Below are 18,157 nucleotides of genomic sequence, written 5' to 3'. Positions count from 1 at the left end.
TAGAACCCTATTTTAAATATGCTAGAAGTATGTACAGAAATACATACTTCGATATGTTGAGAGAAATGAGGGAGAATGACACAATGTCATTTTTGTCAAGTAAACTGATAAGAAAAAAGAAAATCTCTCACTTAAGGTACTAATGATATTTCAAGGGACCTAAATAATTTAAAATCATGTTTATCATTCATTCCAATTATTGACTTTGGCCCTTTACCAAGCAGACAAATCTACTTTTTGACGATCAGTTTTAGTCATTGGCCCAAGAGTGTCACATTTGGAGAAAACATCATCATGGATTTGCTCCCATAATTTAAAAAATAACAAAGTTGGTCTCTTTTTTCCACAAGTTTTCAAGTAATTAGTTCAAGTAAGCTTATTTACAGCTACTAGTGTATGTATGTGATGTACTCTAACCCATATTTTCCCTTTAGAAATCAGTCTCCCTTGAAATGGGACATCATGGTTTTTTTTGTCTCAAACCAGGTTTCTCTTAAATACTAAGTCAATTCAGTCATGTTTCTGTTTTATTGGGCAGATAAAGAGAAGAAACCAGCAGGTTATGTCCAAAGGCTGGAAAACGCCTAAATGCTTCCCAACTATCTGCAAAGATGTTGTACTTGAGGAACACTCGATGCTCCAAGCTGGTTGACAGGGTAACATCTCTGCTCATGATGTAGATGCCGTCGTTATGGAGCGCGCAAGTCAGGTTAAGACCCGATTTGGACGTGTTCTCCTTGAGGTAGAGCCACTGCCGGGTGATGGTGTTGTAGGACTGCACCGTGAGCGTGTCCTCACTCTGGCTGCTCCGCCGGTTGGGCCCCGGTTCGTGGAGACACCCCCCGACGATGTAGATGGTCTCCTCCACAGACACCATTTGTTGCTTGCGAATGTGGACGTCACAAGTTTCAAAGAGTGTCCAGATGTCAGCAGAGGGGCAGTACTGCAAAATGTTCATGTTCCGGTCTGAAACAAAGAAGCCAAACAATGACACAGCCACCAGTAACACCACTGACTGCCCGGCTGCAGGTAAACGTTTACCTCTACTTGGATCATTTCCTAACAAAGAGGCAACGTTATTTCAGAAAAGCAGAAGTTGGAGAAACATTTAGATTCATCCCCACCCCCCTAGGCGTGTCCCCTCCTTGGGAGACTTAAGAATCAGTAAAGCAGCTGTGAGCGGCACGTACTTTCGCACCTCCGAACCACCAGGTCAATGTAAAAGAACAAGAGCTTCAGAACCCGCATCAATAGCTACAGAATTACTGACTACTTAATACAGAAAACACACTGTGCCTAGAGGGGATCTATTCTTGACAGCTGATCCTAAAAACCATGACAAGTAGCAATTTCAAAAGTAGGATTTCCAGGGGCTATCTAGAGAGAAGGACACAAAGTTACAAGTCAGGAGAAATGCAAGAAAGTCTCACCTCAGGCCTTCCAACAAACCATGGAATCAGTTGGCAATTCTGTTTCCCAATTGTTAGCACTCAAGAGACACTTACAAAAGTCCCTCTCCCCTTGCCCATTCCACAACAGATGGCTAGTTGTTGTGTGAACAGAACCAAAGACTAGATGAAAGGCCACTCAGACGTTATTTTTAATTAATAGCAATTATCTTTTTTTATTTTTACATTTTTAAGAGGCAGAGTCTCTCTCTCATCCAGGCTAGAGTGCAGTGGCACAATCATAGTTCATTCCTTGAACTCCTGAGTTCAAGCTATCCTCTTGCCTCATTCTCCTGAGTAGCTGGGACTACAGGTGCACACCACTGTGTTCAGCTAATTTTTTAAATATATTTTGTCAAGACAGAGGTCTCCCCAGGCTGCCATCAAACTCCTGGGCCCAAGCCATCCTCCCACCTCAGCGTCCCAATGTGCTGGGATTACAGGCGTGAGCCACCGTGCTCGGCCAATAGCAATTATCTTTAAGGAAAAATGCTGCTTAGTCTCTTTTTGAAAAATGCATGTGAAATTTAGAATATCTAGTTTTTCTTTTTCTTTTTTATTGTTCTTTTTTTTTTTTTTTTCCTTTTCTTCTCTAGGAAAGAATAAATAAGTAGTTTAGCCTCAGCAGGAAAAAAAAAATGCTCTGAGTTATACAAAGAATGAACTTTCTGTTTGTCGTTGTTTTTTAAACAAACGACAAATCTATCAGTGCAGGAGACAGCTCAGCTTGGGAACTGGCATACGACTAAAGACTTCAGCATTTCGACCACTGCAGAAGCTGGTAGGAGAAGACGGCTCATTTTCTAGAAAGACTTATGCCTCCTTCAATACGTCTGCCTGAGACAGAAGGACCCACCCATAGTTAGCTATGCGTGAGGAGCTCCACAGCCAGAGCTGGTACCGACTAAAGTACCTCCTAAGAGGTCGGAGAGACCAAGTCCTGTGTGTGCACGTCACTATGCCTGTCAAAATTTCAGAAGTGTTGTAGCTTTAGAAAACTGTCCTTGTGATTCCCACCCCCATTAATGCCTTTCCATATTTCTTTTTACTGCAGCTGTCATGGTAAAGACCATCCTAGGAGATAGCCTAAGGAGAGTTTGGTTACTAATCTATCAAAAAGTGCTCCCTGGTAGCCTGGCTTTCCACCGAATGAATAAAGGACTCATTCTGGTGAAGCTTTCACATATTTCTCAGTTCCAGGACTGAAGGTCTTTCCAGGTCTCCTGTAAATGTTTTCTCTCCTCACTCAACAAGGGCTCAGACCATGATGAGGTGGTTTGAGCTGGTGGAATGATCTCTTTGTTTTCACATTTAAAGTTGATTCTCAAGTTCGACAAATCACCCTTCTTCCCTTGATGCTTACTATTACTTTCTATTGAATTTCTTCAGTGCCTGCCAAAGAATTAAAATAATCAAATGACTATCATAAAAATCATGAATATTTAGTGAATTTTAAGAGTCTCTCACCTAACTTAAGTCAGCAGGCTAACAACCCCACTTTAAGTCCTGATTTCTTTTTTCTTAACAATCATGATGACACGTTTTAAATACAGGGAACTATTAGAAAATGCTGGGAAAAGCCCCAGGAGAGCAGGAAGAGGCCTTCCGAGTACAAGGACCTGCCCTGCTCTGTCATCTTGGAAAACTAGTTTTCAGCCCTTACACAAACAGCCATCCATCCACATCACCTAACCATCCCATCGTGGGCATTTGGCTCAGGGAGTCCAGGAGAGAAATCACAGTGGGTGGCCCAAGTGGAGAAGGTACATTAGCAGTGGCTTGTGAAGCTACAAAACACACAAGAAGGGTTTTCTAGGTCAAATCTAAAGAACGTTTGCTCAGCCAGGGTCATGGAAAAACTAGGAAATCTACCAGCAGAGTCCTCTTCAGGTTACAGTGCTGCCTGTCGGTGCTTTACAGCTCCTGGTTAAAAGAGAAGTCAAGAGACATATGTGCGTCAGCCCCAGAATGCATTCTGTGTTACTCAAACTAGGGAGGAATCAGAATTTTTAGAAATGTGCATAGGTAAATGGCTGTATTTAATTTCCTAGGAGAAACACACACACACACACACACACACAGGAGAGGGGAGGTACATACACACGCAGGAGTTCTGGGGCAGAGGGGGATTTATGCCTTAGTCTAAGAATATAAAGTTGGTCACTACAACCTGAACACCAAAGTTGCAGGTAAAAGAAATGACTGCTAAGGCTCGTAATTTTTTCAATTACTTGTTAAAAAAAAAAGTGGCAATTATCTTCAGTGGAGAGTCACTTAGGGTCATCAAGTGACCTAGCTAGCTTCATCACTAGCTTCATCACTAGCTCCGCAAGTGATGAAAACTTGAGTGGGGTGGGAGGAAGGCTCACTGCTTTCAGTGTACTCCTCTTCATCACTGCCTCTCCTTACGCGCCTAAATACACACATCACCTGTGGTGGGTTGAGTGGTGGCCCCCCAAAGAGATACGTCCACCTCCTAATCCCTGGAACCTGTGAGTGTGACCTCATTTGGAAAAAGGGTCTTTGTAGATGTAATTAAGGATCTTGAGATGAGATCATCCTAAATCCAATGACAAGTGTGCCTACAAGAGACAGAACAGAAGAAGACGCGGACACAGAGGAGGAGGCCATGTGAAGATGGAGGCAGAGACTGGCATTATGCGGCCACTAGCCAAGAACACCTGGAGCCACCAGAAACCGAAAGGGGCAAGAAAGAATTCTCCCCTAGAGCCCTCAGAAGGAGCACAATCCTGATGACACCTTGATTTCTGGCTTCTGGTCTCCAGAACTGTGAGAGAATACATTTCTGGTATTTTAGAATACCAATTTATACTAATTTGTTACAGCAGCCTCAGGAAATGAATACACTGGCCACCATAAAAGGTACTCCAAGAAGTGTTAATCAAAATCTTTTGCTATTACATAAAAAAAAAAATCAGATGCTTATAAAATATTTTACGTTTAACTTCTTCCTCTAACAAAAATCCCTAAACCATTAACTCACATTATATACCTATATCAAAACAACACATGTACCCTATAAAGACATACAACTATTATGTACCCATAATAATGTTTTTAAAACCCAAAAAACAGGACATATTTGGATATGATGAAAAGAATTTTTGTCACCTATTGAACACTATTTCTGCATGTAGATTTCTGTCCTTTATGAAGTTACATATGGTCACTTGCGGCTTAATAGAGTTTTCTTCACACTTGTATCAGCCAGGGCTGGAATGCTCTGTCCTGCCTATGTTGTACCATAAGGGAATGTTAGGTTACTTCATACTGCCAAATATGACGGCAACTCTAATACTTTAATGTGGCTAAAAGTCCGAAAAGAGTCCAGCTATACTTCTTCTGTAAGTCCTGGGCTTACAGTCAGACAGACCAAATGCAGAAATACATTTCCTTGGGCAAGAGGTAACATGGAAATGACTGCTTTGGGGGGGCAGGAGGAGGTAGGAAGGCACCCCTCTGCTTGGCTGTCCACCATTGGCTGTCTTCCCACAACTGTGCTGTTTCTATCACCATTACCTGAGACGATTCCCTACCAAGAACAGCAGTTTAAAACATGCTGGAGAAAGTTTTTATTTCCAAATTATTAACTATAAAATGCCCACACATGTGCAGTTTAATAAATAACACATCCCCTTCCCACTGCTGGTCAGGAAAGAATTCTCTCGTGTTCATGTTCTTGCTCCTTCTATGATACGTGAACAATGCCCTGGAGCTGGGTTTCTGGAACTTCTATCTGTTGTGTTTGTGCTCACGAAGGGAGAAAATGAAAACGGGGACCTGCAAGGACGCTCTGGCACCAACTCCACAGTGGTGGATGCGGGCGGATCTGGTGTACTTTGGGAGGATGGGAGTTACCCGGATAACACTCCTCTCAAGACCTACCAACCTCAGGGAGCAGCCGGGAGACCCGAGCAAACCTCACACACCAGGCCCGGCCCAGTCACAAGATGGCCGACCACAAGGCTGGGTTTCCAGAAGCAGAAAGAAAACACGTGTTTTCTTCACAGCTCTCCCTACCCACTCAATTTTCATGCTCACACAAGGTCATCAGGGGTCCCTCCTGTCCGAACCCCTCCTGTCAGGGACTCTCTTCCTTCCAGATGTGCAAATATACAGGCTTTAACGCATAAAATGACACTTGTGTACACCAGAGAGGTTCCTCTGGCGCCCTCCCGCCCTTCCCAGGCTCCGGAAGCCTACACACAAGCAGACGGCTTACTCGGCCGTTCACTTACCTCTGGTAGTATATCCTCCAATGACATAAATTTTCCCCTTACACTCACACGCAGAGAACTCAGCCAGAGGATTTGGTAAGGGTGCCACAAAGTTCCACGCATCCTGCTCGGGATTGTAACACTCAACGTTAGAAACGGCCTGCCCACCAATGGCATAGAGTTTTGAATTAACAGCCACAAGTTTGAAGTTAGACCTGAAAGAGAGACACAAGGGCCCACAAAGTTAGTTCCTCTGGTCATGAAGAAGTTATGAGGATGGCATGAACGACTACAGTGTAGACCCTGCTGGATACCTGAAGAAAATTAGCTCTTCAAGTTGGGGGCCACTCTGCCTGAGGACAAAGGGATGAAAGGATGGCTTCTCACATTTCACTTCTGTCCCTAGGATTCCACAGGAATGGCGCATCGTCCAAACATGAGCAGCTGAAGATAAGCAGTTCACTATAACAAGAAGCAATCTTGCTCTGCCTTAGGCCAGGAACCAAAGACAACTGTATACACTAAACTCGGCACCTTCTTTCAGGGGCAGGTGCAAATGGCAAGGGAGGAAAGCACCCACCTCAGCCCCCTGACGCCCCCACCCCCGTCTTTCTCCTCTCAGAATGGTTATCTCACTCTTCCTACTGAGTGGGAAGGTTCCATCTTAGGGGTACACCGGTGCTGCCTACACAGATAGGCAGATGCAAAGGCTGGTCCCTGAAGGGTGGTTTGGGAGACCCCTTTTCCACGGGCCCCGCCTCGTCCACCCAGGGCATCTTACCTATGGCTTCACAGCATGTAAGACAGTTGAGAATATTGTGATCCAGCATTCTGAGGGCACTCATGAATATTTAACTTAACAAATACTTATATCAACAAATGTTCATCTGTCATAATAGTAAATAACTATAAAAAGAGCAATACATTGGTTTCAAGCCCCATAGTCAGTCTAGACTTAAATGCTGCTTATCAGCTTCCGACACTAAATAAGTCTCATGACTTTTGAATTAAAAAGTAGGCTGAAATTAAATTGTTCTGATGAAGCATACAGGGAATTAATTGGTCCTTTGAAAGCCAGGACTCTAAATATTAGGGGGTGTTGGGTGAGCCTGCTGTGATAAGTGCCACAGTCGCAAATCTACAGGAGTATGAGCAGCTGCATGACGCAACAGGAAAAGACCTGAGCACAAATCAGGAGACCCTGGTCGGTCCTAGGCCCAGCTCTGCTGATAACCTGCCATCCGACCCTGGCCCAACCGCTTCACTTCCTCACCTCTAAAATGGGGATAGCAGCCACCACAAGGTGGTCAAGAGGATTAAATCGAATACTTTATCGGAAAGTACTACACAGAGATAAGACACTATCACTGAAGTTTCTTGTTTTCAAGTATTTGAAATAAAGTTGCTAGATCAAGTGAATTTTGAGGTCACATCTAACTGTAACACAATGATCTCTTCAAAAATAACAATACCCTAAGAAGGAAGAGAGGTAGAGGCTACAAACAAACAAACAAAAATTATATAAGAGGGTAGTTAAGAAGAAGCCATGAACAAGCAGCCCATGCTTGATCTCCTAACAGGTGTTCAATAAACACTGATGCAATATGGTATATACAGCAAATATGTTAGTAATAGCCACTTCCTAAAAAATTAAGATTTTTAAAAGGTTCCTATAATGTTTATATTTAAATGTTTTAGTTTTGTTTTTCAAATCAAAGCAAATAGAGTATTCTTCATCAATAGCCTCATCCTGTCCATTAAACCCAGCCAGCCATTCAGTTTTTCAAGCCAACAGACTTCGCCAGGGTGGCAGTTACCGGGGGTCCCTGATTCATGCTGCTTACCTTTCTACTGCCAATGGTCCTTACAATCCGACCATGATGCCCTCTCCATGTGTGCAAATTTGGGGAACCAAAGGAAATAAAGCTTGTAAATAAGCACTAAATTTTACCAGCCCACAATTTGTTTTTGCTCCCCAAAAGTACACAGATAGTAAATTTTGTGAGATCAAAACAGTGTTTAGTATTTATCCAGCATAATCATTTGTCCTAAGCAAATATGTAAGGGGCTTCTTTTTGAGACTGAATGAATAGGCAAGTTAAAAGTAAAAAATTCCATCTCTCTAGACCCCAACATGCTCAAATTCACTTGAAGAGAAACACTTTTTAATGCTGAATTTATTTTAAGATGAAATTGCCACCTAAAAACAGATCATTTATTAAAGAGGCATATTGCTGGCCAGGTGTGGTGGCTCATGCCTGTAATCCTAGGGCTCTGGGAGGCCAAGGTGGGAGGATCACTTGAGCTCAGGAGTTCGAACCAGCCTGAGCAAGAGTGAGACCCCATCTCTATTAAAAATAGAAAAAATTAGCCAGGTAACTAAAAACAGAAAAAAAATCAGCCATGCATGGTGGTGAATGCCTGTAGTCCCAGCTACTTGGGAGACTGAGACAGGAGGATTGCTTGAGCCCAGGAGTTTGAGGTTGCCGTGAGCTAGGCTGACACCACTGCACTCTAGCCTGGGCAACAGAGTGAGACTCTGCCTCAAAAAAAAAAAAAAAAAAAAAAGGCATACTGCTAAAGGTTATGAGCCCGGGCTTGCACAGAGAAATCTCAGACCCACGGTTCAATAGCTGTGTGATCTTGGACAAATTAATGAATCTGTTCATCTGTGCCTCAGTTTTCCCATCTGTGAAGTGGGGATAAAAAGAGCAAAACATCTGCAATGCAGTAGGAGTTAAAAAGGATAGCATTTGCAGAAAGAAGTCATTTCCTGTTGGCATTCTAGGGAATGCTTCTCTGTGTGTCAGAAGTCTAAGTTTCTTAACCTCAGGAGGGTCAGTTTCTCATTTGTCAACTGCAATGGTCACTGGCCATGATGTACTCTGGAACTCTGTACAAAGTGCTCTCTCATCGACAAATTCTTGGCACTTAGCGCCTCATTTCCAACTTTCTGAAAATATTCTTCCACTCTTCACCTCCTGAATGGTAAAGATATAAATCCAAGCTATCAACCACTTTTTAAATTTATTGTCTCCACAGTGTTTTCTTAATATTGATCCCTGACTTTCTACATTCAGGAGGCAAAAAGAATTTTAAAACCAAGTAACAAGCCATTTGCCATAGCTATATACTTGATTTACTTGCAATAAATAGAAATACAAGTGAGGAAAAATTAGATAAAACAGCAACTTAATTTCAATTTCACTTAGAAGAAATAAAAAGTTCTTTAAATACTTAAAAGCTAAGTAACATGATAAGTCTCATGCCTGTAATTCCAGCACTTTGAAAGGCCACGGCAGGAGGATTGCCTGAGGCCAGGAGTTGAAGACCAGCCTGGGCAACAAGCAAGACCCTATCTCTATTAAAAACAAGATAAAAAAAAATTAGCTGGGCATTGTGGTGCACACCTGTAGTCCCAGCTACTCAGGAGGTTGAGGCAGGAGGGTCACTCCAGCCCAGGAATTCAAGGTTACAGTGAGCTATGATGATGCCACTGCACTCCAGCCTGGCCAAGACAGAGCAAGACTCTGTCTCTAAAAAAAAAAAAAGAAAAAATCAGTAACAGGAAACATGCTAAGTATCAGTCCATGGGTACTAATGATTAAAAGTAGCGTACACAACTGTAGGGAGGCAGGATAACACAGAGGTCTGAGTGGCTTAGAGCGTAGCCCTGTGATTATGTGGGAGGTAATCAAACTAGCTGTGCTCTTTGGGGAAATGGGGCTGATAAAAATACGTATCTTATAGAGATGTTGTGAGCATGAAACATAAGTGACACCTAAAGTAGTAACCACAGTACCTGACCCAGGGTAAGAACGCAAGAAATGTAACCATCGTTACAACTCACTACACAGAGAAGTTTGTTACCATTGGAGCAAAAATTAGAGTGCAATGCCAGGATCCTTCCACTGGTCCTTTCTCAACCAATCAGAAGATGACTGTACAGTCTGCGGACCATCTAGGTCCTTCTGTTTCCTCCTTCCCCTTTGTCTGCTTGCCTTCTGCCATTTCCCTGAGTATTAACCTCCCCTGGGGACAAGGGGGTGCGGAGATTAGAAAACAGAAGTAGGCGTTGTTGCTACCTACTACCCCTACTACCACTTCTTGGAAATTCAAAAATCAAAAACGCAAAAAGCAATTTAAACTGTTGGCCAAAATTAAGTTGGGGGAGATGGGATGAATAGATATACAGTTTTCTTTGCTTTGCACAAGTCATTCCCGGGCTCCACTGCAACATTAACCAGAGAGCACAAAACCTCTCAGGGCTTTCCCAAATCTAGAAATGCTCTGAAAATGTTAAATTTTGGCTGGGAGGATAAGCGACAGCTCAGGAAATGCTACGCCTGACAACCATAACCCCATCTCTGCCAGGAGACACTCTCTCAGCCTTGCTATATTCACACACAGAACAGGACTCACCCCAACTCCATTTTCAGAGCAAAAGTGCAGGGCAATGGAAGAAACTAGCAGCGACAACTTTAGAAACGAAAAGCATTAATGAACCAACTGCCACAACGGTGGCCAGTTCCTGCAAATTATCACTAATTAGAATGAGGCAGGAAGGCAAGCGATTTTGTGGTCATACAAGCTTTTACATGTGAAGAGACACATCCTGACAACTGGTGAGATCAAATCCATGTTCAGGCCCTCAGGGCACTTGGACTTCAAAGTGCCCTCTCGAAGAGTGCTATGTGCTCATGTTGCCATCTTTAAGGACGTGGGCACAGCACAAAACATTTGTTTTTCACCCACCGCTGGTCACATAGCACCTTTTTCTCCAGGGTGCAAAAGGCTTTATAAAACCTCTCAATCCTAGAGCTCCTGCTTTGTAAGATTCTGGATCACTGTGCCGTTCAGTCCCTCAGGCAAGTCAGCTGCTCTACACTGGGCCCCTTTATCAAAATAAAAGGACTGACACATCCCAAAGGCAGTCCCTGATAAAGGTGAATCGAAGTAGATATAAAATTCCGTACAGCCAGGGCCAAAACCTGCCTTTCTTACTCAAGGTTCCAAGTGTCAAGGAACCTGTATTGGATGCATTGTCCAGGAACAATCCCATTCCAGGTTTTATGTTTATTTGTCTCATCTAAACTTAAACTCCTTGAAGGCAGCAACTGTGTCATGGGTTTCTGTATATCCAATAGTGATTAGAAAAATGTGGACTTAAAGGCTGTGGTGAGGCCGAGGCAGACACGGTGAAACTTTGAAAAGCAGAACAATACCACAAACCGTCTGGGCTCTACTTCTTAGAAGGAAATCATTTTCTTAAAAAGTGGGAGGTTAGCACAGTGGCTTACACCTGTAATCCCAGCACACTGGGAGGCTGAGGTAGGAGGAACACTTGAGGCCAGGAGTTCAAAACCAGCCTGGGCAACATAGCAAGACCCTATCTCTACAAAACAATAAAAATTAAAAAGAGATAAAATGTTTGGTATGAAGATGGTCACTGCAAGTTGATAACCCAAAACTTGTAAATAATTTAAATGCTTATAATTAGTCAATGGATATTGACATTTTGGTTCCTGTACTTATTACACATCCTTGAGCAATTTACTTAACTTTTCTGTGCCTCACTTGCTGTCTCTGTAAAACGGGAACCCACCTAAAAGAGCCCTTGTGAAGAATAAGTGAGATAATACATGCAAAGCACTAGAAACTGCACATAGTGCAGAGCTCAGTGTTCAATTAAATGCTATCCATTGTTATTTCTCAGCTACTCTAAATAAATGTAGTGAGTGTTCCAGGTAAAAACATTCACTAGAATGTTACAAAGAAGAATGTAAAATTATTATATATTCACTTTTATTACAATAATGTAAAAATATATTCCATAATTTTTTTAAAAACACCCACATTATTTTAAGCACCTACTCCTTGTTAGCAGTAGGCATACACATAAGCATTGAATAAGTCCTACTTCCCCATCAATCAGAAGATAGAGAGACAACATAAACAGAGAATTTCAATTCAAGGTGGGGAGTATGCATGAGAGGTTAGAGGAGCACAGCGTTGAAGATTTAGCCCAAAGGTGAGCTCAGGAAGGAACTTCTGGGAGAGATGATGTCAGACGTGAGGCAAAGCATGAGGAAGATAAAGAAAGGTACAATTTCCAACAGCACCAATAATCAATTAGAAAATATTATGGAAAAAGTATCTGGATAGGAAAAAATAACTACAAAATATCTAAGAATAATTCTGACAAAAAATATACAGACTATATGAAGATAATAAAGGAAACCTTTCCTAAAGGGTCAAAAATCCTAAATACACACACACACACACACACACACACACACACCATTTTTCTGGCTACAAAGTATTATAAAACTGTCCTCACCTAAATTAAGCCATAAATACAATGTAATCCCACTCGAACTCCCAACAGGACTTGACAACCTAACTTTTTTTTTTTGATACAGAGTCTCACTCTGTCACCTGGACTAGAGTGCAGTGGCATCATCACAGTTCACTACAACCTCAAACTTCTAGGCTCAAGTGATCCTCCTGCCTCAGCCTCCAGAGTAGCTGGGACTATAGGCACGTGCCACGAAGCCTGGCTAATTTTTCTATTTTTTGTAGGATAACCCTAACCCTAACTTATTTTTTTCCAACTCCAGCCTTGCTTTATTGCTCAGACTGGTCTTGAACTCCTGACCTCAAGCAATCCTTCTGCCTCAGCCTCCGAAGAGTGCTAGGATTACACAGGCATAAGCCAACATGCCCAGCAACAAGCTGATTCTAAAGTTTATCTGAAGGAAAAAAATGTGCAAAAAAATAGCCAAGAGAGGCCAGGCGCAGTGGCTCACTCCTGTAATCCTAGCACTTAGGGAGAAGGAGGTGGGAGGATTGCTTGAGATCAGGAGTTTGAGACCAGCCTGAGCAAGAGTGAGACCCCGTCTCTACTAAAAAAATAGAAAGAAATTAGCTGGACAACTAAAAATATATATAGAAAAAATTAGCCGGGCATGGTGGTGCATGCCTGTAGTCCCAGCTACTGGGGAGGCTGAGGCAGGAGGATCGCTTGAGCCCAGGAGTTTGAGGTTGCTATGAGCTAGGCTGACACCATGGCACTCTAGCCCAGGCAAGAAAGTGAGACTCTGTCTCAAAAAAAAAAAAAAAAACAAAACACAAAAATAGCCAAGAGAATTAAAACAAAATAGAACAAAAGGGTCTCGGTTCTGTCAGACAACTAAATATATTACCGAACTACTTTAATAATTTTAAAATGTGTTATTAATGCAGGAATAATCAATCTGCCAATTTGTAAACAGGAAAATTAACATAGGACAACTGATTTTGCAAATCACGGTAAGGATTGGCAGCTGTTGGAACATTCAGGAAAAATGTTATAACTTTATACTATACATGAAAATAAATCCCCTACAGATCCATATCTAAATGTAAAAAGATAACATTATAAACATAATAGAACTTGATACAGATGAGTATTTTTATATTCTTGGCTTGTAGAAGCCTTTCCTATGCAAGAGACAAAATTCATAGAATACACATGACAAATCTGACTACAAAAAAATTAAAATTTCTTCATACAAGAACATACTATAAACCAAAACTGGTGCTCGCAAGGCCAGGGCTGGGCTGCATTTTGTTTGGTCTACAACAGGGGTCCCCAACCTATGGTGAGTTGTATAATCATTTCATCATATATTGCGAGGTAGTAATAAAAGAAATAAAGTGCACAATAAATGTAATGCATTTGAATCATCCCAAAACCATGCCCCCACTCCCCAGTCCGTGGAAAATTTGTCTTCCATGAAAACAGTCCCTGGTGACAAAAAGGTTGGGGACTATTAGTCTACAGGTTTTTGTTATTGATGATTATTTGTTTTTTAAATGGAGTAAGCTGCCAACATTTAAAAATTGTGATATTTGGATGTATGGCAACACCATTTCCTCACTTTCACTTGGGAATAACCAGCTGGTGGCTGATAGGTGGCGCCCCCTCTCTCTCGGTGGGGCAGCAGCACTCTGGGTCATCATAACTCCGCCCACCCCTCTACTCACTGACTCCACCTGCCTGGCCACTTTGAGACTTCATTTTTGAATTCTACAGAAAAACAGAGGCATGGGAAAACATACGCAAATTACATATCAGATAAGAGATTAATATCTGATAATTATCACACTTAGGATTTCTACGATAAATGTGAAAAAGATATGCCAATATTTAGAAAACTGGAGAAGACCATTAACAAAAGAAATACAATGGCCAGTAAACATGAAAAGAATAGTCTCTCTTCCAATCAGGGAAAATCACACCAGTGTTTTTGCCCATTAGATTTGAAAAAAAGATGATAATATCTTGTCTTGGCAAGAGTATAGGGGACTGGCAAGCTCAGACACCGTTGATGGGAGAGGAAATTAGAACAATGTTTTGGTTGGTGATTTGGCAGGAGCTACCAAAATTTAATCACGCATACACTTTGCCCCACATACCCAGGAATTACAGGAATTTGACATATGGAACTAACTCACATATACCTACTTACTAAAATACATGCACACCAAGATGTTCAATATAGCATTGTTTATAATGGTGAATGGAAGCGACCTAAATGTTCACGTATAAGGGAAATGCTAATTACAGTACATCCCTAGGCTGGAGTGCTACACAGCCATTAACTAGAGTAAGACAGATCTACATTTGTTGACACAGGAAAAACTTTCAGATACAATATGCTGTTAAGTGGAAATAGCACATGCCATAATAATTAACATAATCTTGTCAATCTCAGAGTAAAAATAAATATGTAGAAGGTGATACACACCCCCAAATGCACATAAATATACATATGTATTTTTACCCCGATGTTAAGCACTATCAACATACTTATACAGTCAACCCTTGAAAAACACGGGTTTGAACTGCAGGGTCCACTTATACACAGATTTTCTTCCACCTCTGCCACCCCAGAGACAGCAAGACCAATCCCTCCTCTTCCTCCTCTTCAGCCTACTCAACATGAAGACAACCAGGATGAAGGCCTTATGATAACCCACTTCCACGTAAGAGTAAATATATTTTCTCTTCCTTGTGATTTTAATAACATTTTCTTTTCTCTAGCTTACTTTATTGTAAGAATACAGTATATATAATACATACACAAAACATGTGTTAATCAATTGTTTATGTTATCAGTTAGGCTTCCCAGTCAACAGTAGGTTATTAATAGTCAAATTTGGGGGGGAGTCAAAAGTTATATGCAGATTTTTGATGGTGTGGGGGTCAGTGTCCCTAACCCTCATATTGTTTAAGGGTCAACTGTATTTATATAAGTATATAGTTTATAAATGTTTGTACATTCATAACACATAAATATAACATACATCTGTAGATACACTTATGCTTTTTATTCTGTAGTTTTTTGCGTCATCCGCAGTTTTTCTAAGAAGCATGTATTCATGCATTACTTGAAAGCTTTGTTTTTTATGAAGAGGACAGAAAGGGTATTCTTAGGAAAAAAAAAAAAAGACAAAGATGACCAAGGATTTCTGAAGAAAAAAAAAAGAACTCTGTGAGGAGTTTAGAGTTGTGGATCTCAGGGTGGCATGTTGAGTACCAACTGATGTCACTGGAGACACATGTTGAAGAGGAGACAAAGAACCCAGGACCACCATCCTCAATCTGAGCACCACGCATAACTACTGAACGTTGCTTTGTTGTTTCAATTAAAGCTCTTAGAATGTGTTTGATAATAACACTTTTGATACCAAATTTTAAATACAGTATCATCTCAATGATGTAATTAATGCATTAAGAAGGGGCTGGAAGATGATGTGCCAACCTCTAGTTATTGCCTGGAGGAGGAGGAGGGGGGAGTAAGAGTGAAAGTCTTTCTGCTTCTTCATTCTTTTCCAGTTTTTATAACTATGTATTATTTTTATCGGAAAAAGCATACTTTCCAAAATGAATTTTATATTACAGTAGAAATGAAGCGAACGTTCCCCAAATAATCCCTGGCCTGGGGGGACCCTCAAGTAACTATGTGTAAAGGATTCCCCATTAGTGCTGGGACTCTGCCTAGCTTTGAGTCCCCCAACTCCTTGCTCCACACATCAGGGCAGGGACCATGGTGGGGCTTGAGATGGAAGCAGGTGGACGGGAAGAAGGGTATCCTGTCCTTTTTTTGGAGAGGTGGTACATTGATTCTTCTCCACACTTCTGAATGGCTCTCAGGCCTCCTGGGCCCTACCATCTTTATTTCCTACCAACTTTTCTTGTATTTGTTCTTTGCTCATGTTTTCATATTCCTTTCCTGATTCTTTTCCTTACTTCCCCACCCCCCTAAGCTTCTCCTTTTCTTTTGCTTTCTTCAAGTTACCCATGCTTTTATGGCCGGAGAGATTTGCAGGATAGGAAGGGAGAAGGTTGGGGTGGGTGGAAATACTCCAATTCTGCAGTTGACCACTGCCAGGCTCAAGCTTTGGGTCAATGATGATGCCTGTCTGGGAAAGAAGTGAGAAGCAAAAGAGAAGATAAAAAATAAGAAAGGCAATCCTACATGGCAAATATTAATCACTTTCTAATGAGTATCTCCTGATCACTGACTTCTGCCCAAGTGTGGAAGGCTTCAAAGTCACTGACAACAAAAACATCCCCCAAAGTCAGTGTCACACACTGTCCAATGTGCCATCATAATCAGGATCAGATCCTAAAAACTGAAAAAAGTGAAAATAAAAAAAATTAAGGAGTTTTGTTTTAAAGTATCCTTCTTGGAAACTGCAACGTCTTTTTTCCACTAGGGTAATGGAGGCAAAGAAAGCAGTTTTGCTAAAGGCACAATACCTGCAAGGAAACTACTCAGCTAGCTGACCTCACTGGGGCCTCCTCCTTGTAAGTTCTAAGTTCACCGGGAACTTTGCCAGGGTCAAAGCCAAGCAAACTCCTGACGATGTCATTCCCACCTCAGCACAATCTCCCTGACCGCTCAGTAAACACTGGGGGAATGAATTCATGAACAAGTGAATGAATTTGAGAAAGCAGCAGCACTCTGCAGGTGTGCTTACCTCTTCTGGTTCATGGAGGCCACCTGGAGCCACTCATTGGTGCTGGGGTTGTAGGAATGCGCAGCAGAGATCTCCTGGCTAGTGATCCTGTACCCGCCCACTATGAAGAGGTAGTTGTCCAGGATGGCGGACCCATAACCCCTGACATTCACCAGGTCGGGAGGAAGGTTGTTGGCCAGCGGGAACCAACGCTCAGTCATCTCCTCGTACCTGAGCATGGACGGGGGCTCCCCCTGGTAGGGGTGCGGGGCCAGGGGTCCTCCCAGGAAGTCCCCCAGGGCCACAAGGACAGGAGTCCCAGTCATCCGGCCCTCCCGAAGTCTCTGCTTCAAGCTGACATCCCCGGGGGCTTGGGGAGGAGACCCCAGGAGGTGGAACTGGGGCTTGCACAGCACTTCGTGGAAGTGCACCACCATGAAGCGCAGGCAGGCCTCCTGCAGGTCGGGCAGCCCGTACACCTGCGCCAGGCGGTACATCTCCAGGCAGTTGTTGAGCCGCACTTGGGACAGCAGCAGCTGCAACAGGGACGTGACCTGCAGGAAGGAGGCCACTTCCACGAGCTCGGACAGCAGGCTCACCTCGTCCATCTCCTCCTCCTCCTCCAGCCCCCCGCCCTTCTCCCCCCGCGGGCCCAAGAGCCAGCCTTCGCGGGCCCCACCGGCGTTGATGAAGTCCAGCACCAGCCGCAGGCCCGGCGCGCTGAGGCCGCGCAGCTGCTGCACCTCCGGGCCGCCGGCCTCCTGGCTCAGGGCCTCGCGCATGCCGGAGCGGTAGAGGGCGCGGAAGTAGTCGCTCTGCTCGATGAGCTTCCTCTTGCTCACCGGGTAGCAGCGGTCCTCCAGGCGGATCTGCACCATCTCCTCGGCCGACATGGCTGGGGGGCCGGGGCCGCGGGGCTTCCCGCTGGCAGTGCGCGCAGAGGGATGGCGGCCCGGGAGGAGCGGGGAGAAGGGCCGCCCGCTCCCGCGCTCGCCCGGCCGGTCTGGCGGCCCCTCCTCCCGGTGCCGGCGGCGGCGGCTCAGCCTCGCTCCGCCAAAGCGGCGGCCCTGCCCTTCTGGTCTCCCTCAGCGCCAAAAAAGGGCCGCTGGCGCGCCGGGCGTCCTCGCTCGGGCTCTCCCGGGCGGCGTCAGGCGGGGAGGGAATCCCAACCCCCAGCCCGCAGCCTCCTCCCCCGCCGCCCTTCGCACTTCCGCCGGCGGGACCCCAGCCGCCCGCTAGACCTGCCGACTGGATCCGGCTCTCGGGGAGGCCTGGGAGGCTGCAGGCCTCGGCGCCGGGGCTGCGGGCGCGCGGGCGGCGGGCGGCGGGAAGCGGGAGGGCGCGCGTGCCCGCAGCCTCTCCGCACGCCGGGGGCGCCCCGGCCCTGCAGCCTGCCAGGGGCTGCAGTGATGCTCGCGGGGTACAGGAGGGAGCATGAAGCCAGCCTGTTCTCTCTGCCAC

At 43.9% G+C, this 18,157-nt stretch overlaps 1 protein-coding gene across 1 annotated transcript; it reads right to left on the bottom strand.

Moving 5' to 3' along the window:
- Window positions 1-514: 514 nt before the first annotated feature.
- On the bottom strand, window positions 515-17,623 carry KLHL42 (kelch like family member 42). Its single transcript, XM_069490877.1, has 3 exons — window positions 16,718-17,623; window positions 5,708-5,901; window positions 515-966 (listed from the first exon to the last, which is right to left on the bottom strand). The coding sequence occupies exons 1-3, from the start codon at window positions 17,587-17,589 to the stop codon at window positions 515-517; spliced, it is 1,518 nt and encodes a 505-aa protein (XP_069346978.1). The 5' UTR covers window positions 17,590-17,623.
- Window positions 17,624-18,157: the final 534 nt, after the last annotated feature.

This window comes from Eulemur rufifrons, chromosome 16 (assembly GCF_041146395.1).
Source record: "Eulemur rufifrons isolate Redbay chromosome 16, OSU_ERuf_1, whole genome shotgun sequence".
Classification (NCBI taxonomy): domain Eukaryota; kingdom Metazoa; phylum Chordata; class Mammalia; order Primates; family Lemuridae; genus Eulemur; species Eulemur rufifrons.
This window is presented reverse-complemented; position numbering and strand designations above follow the sequence as displayed.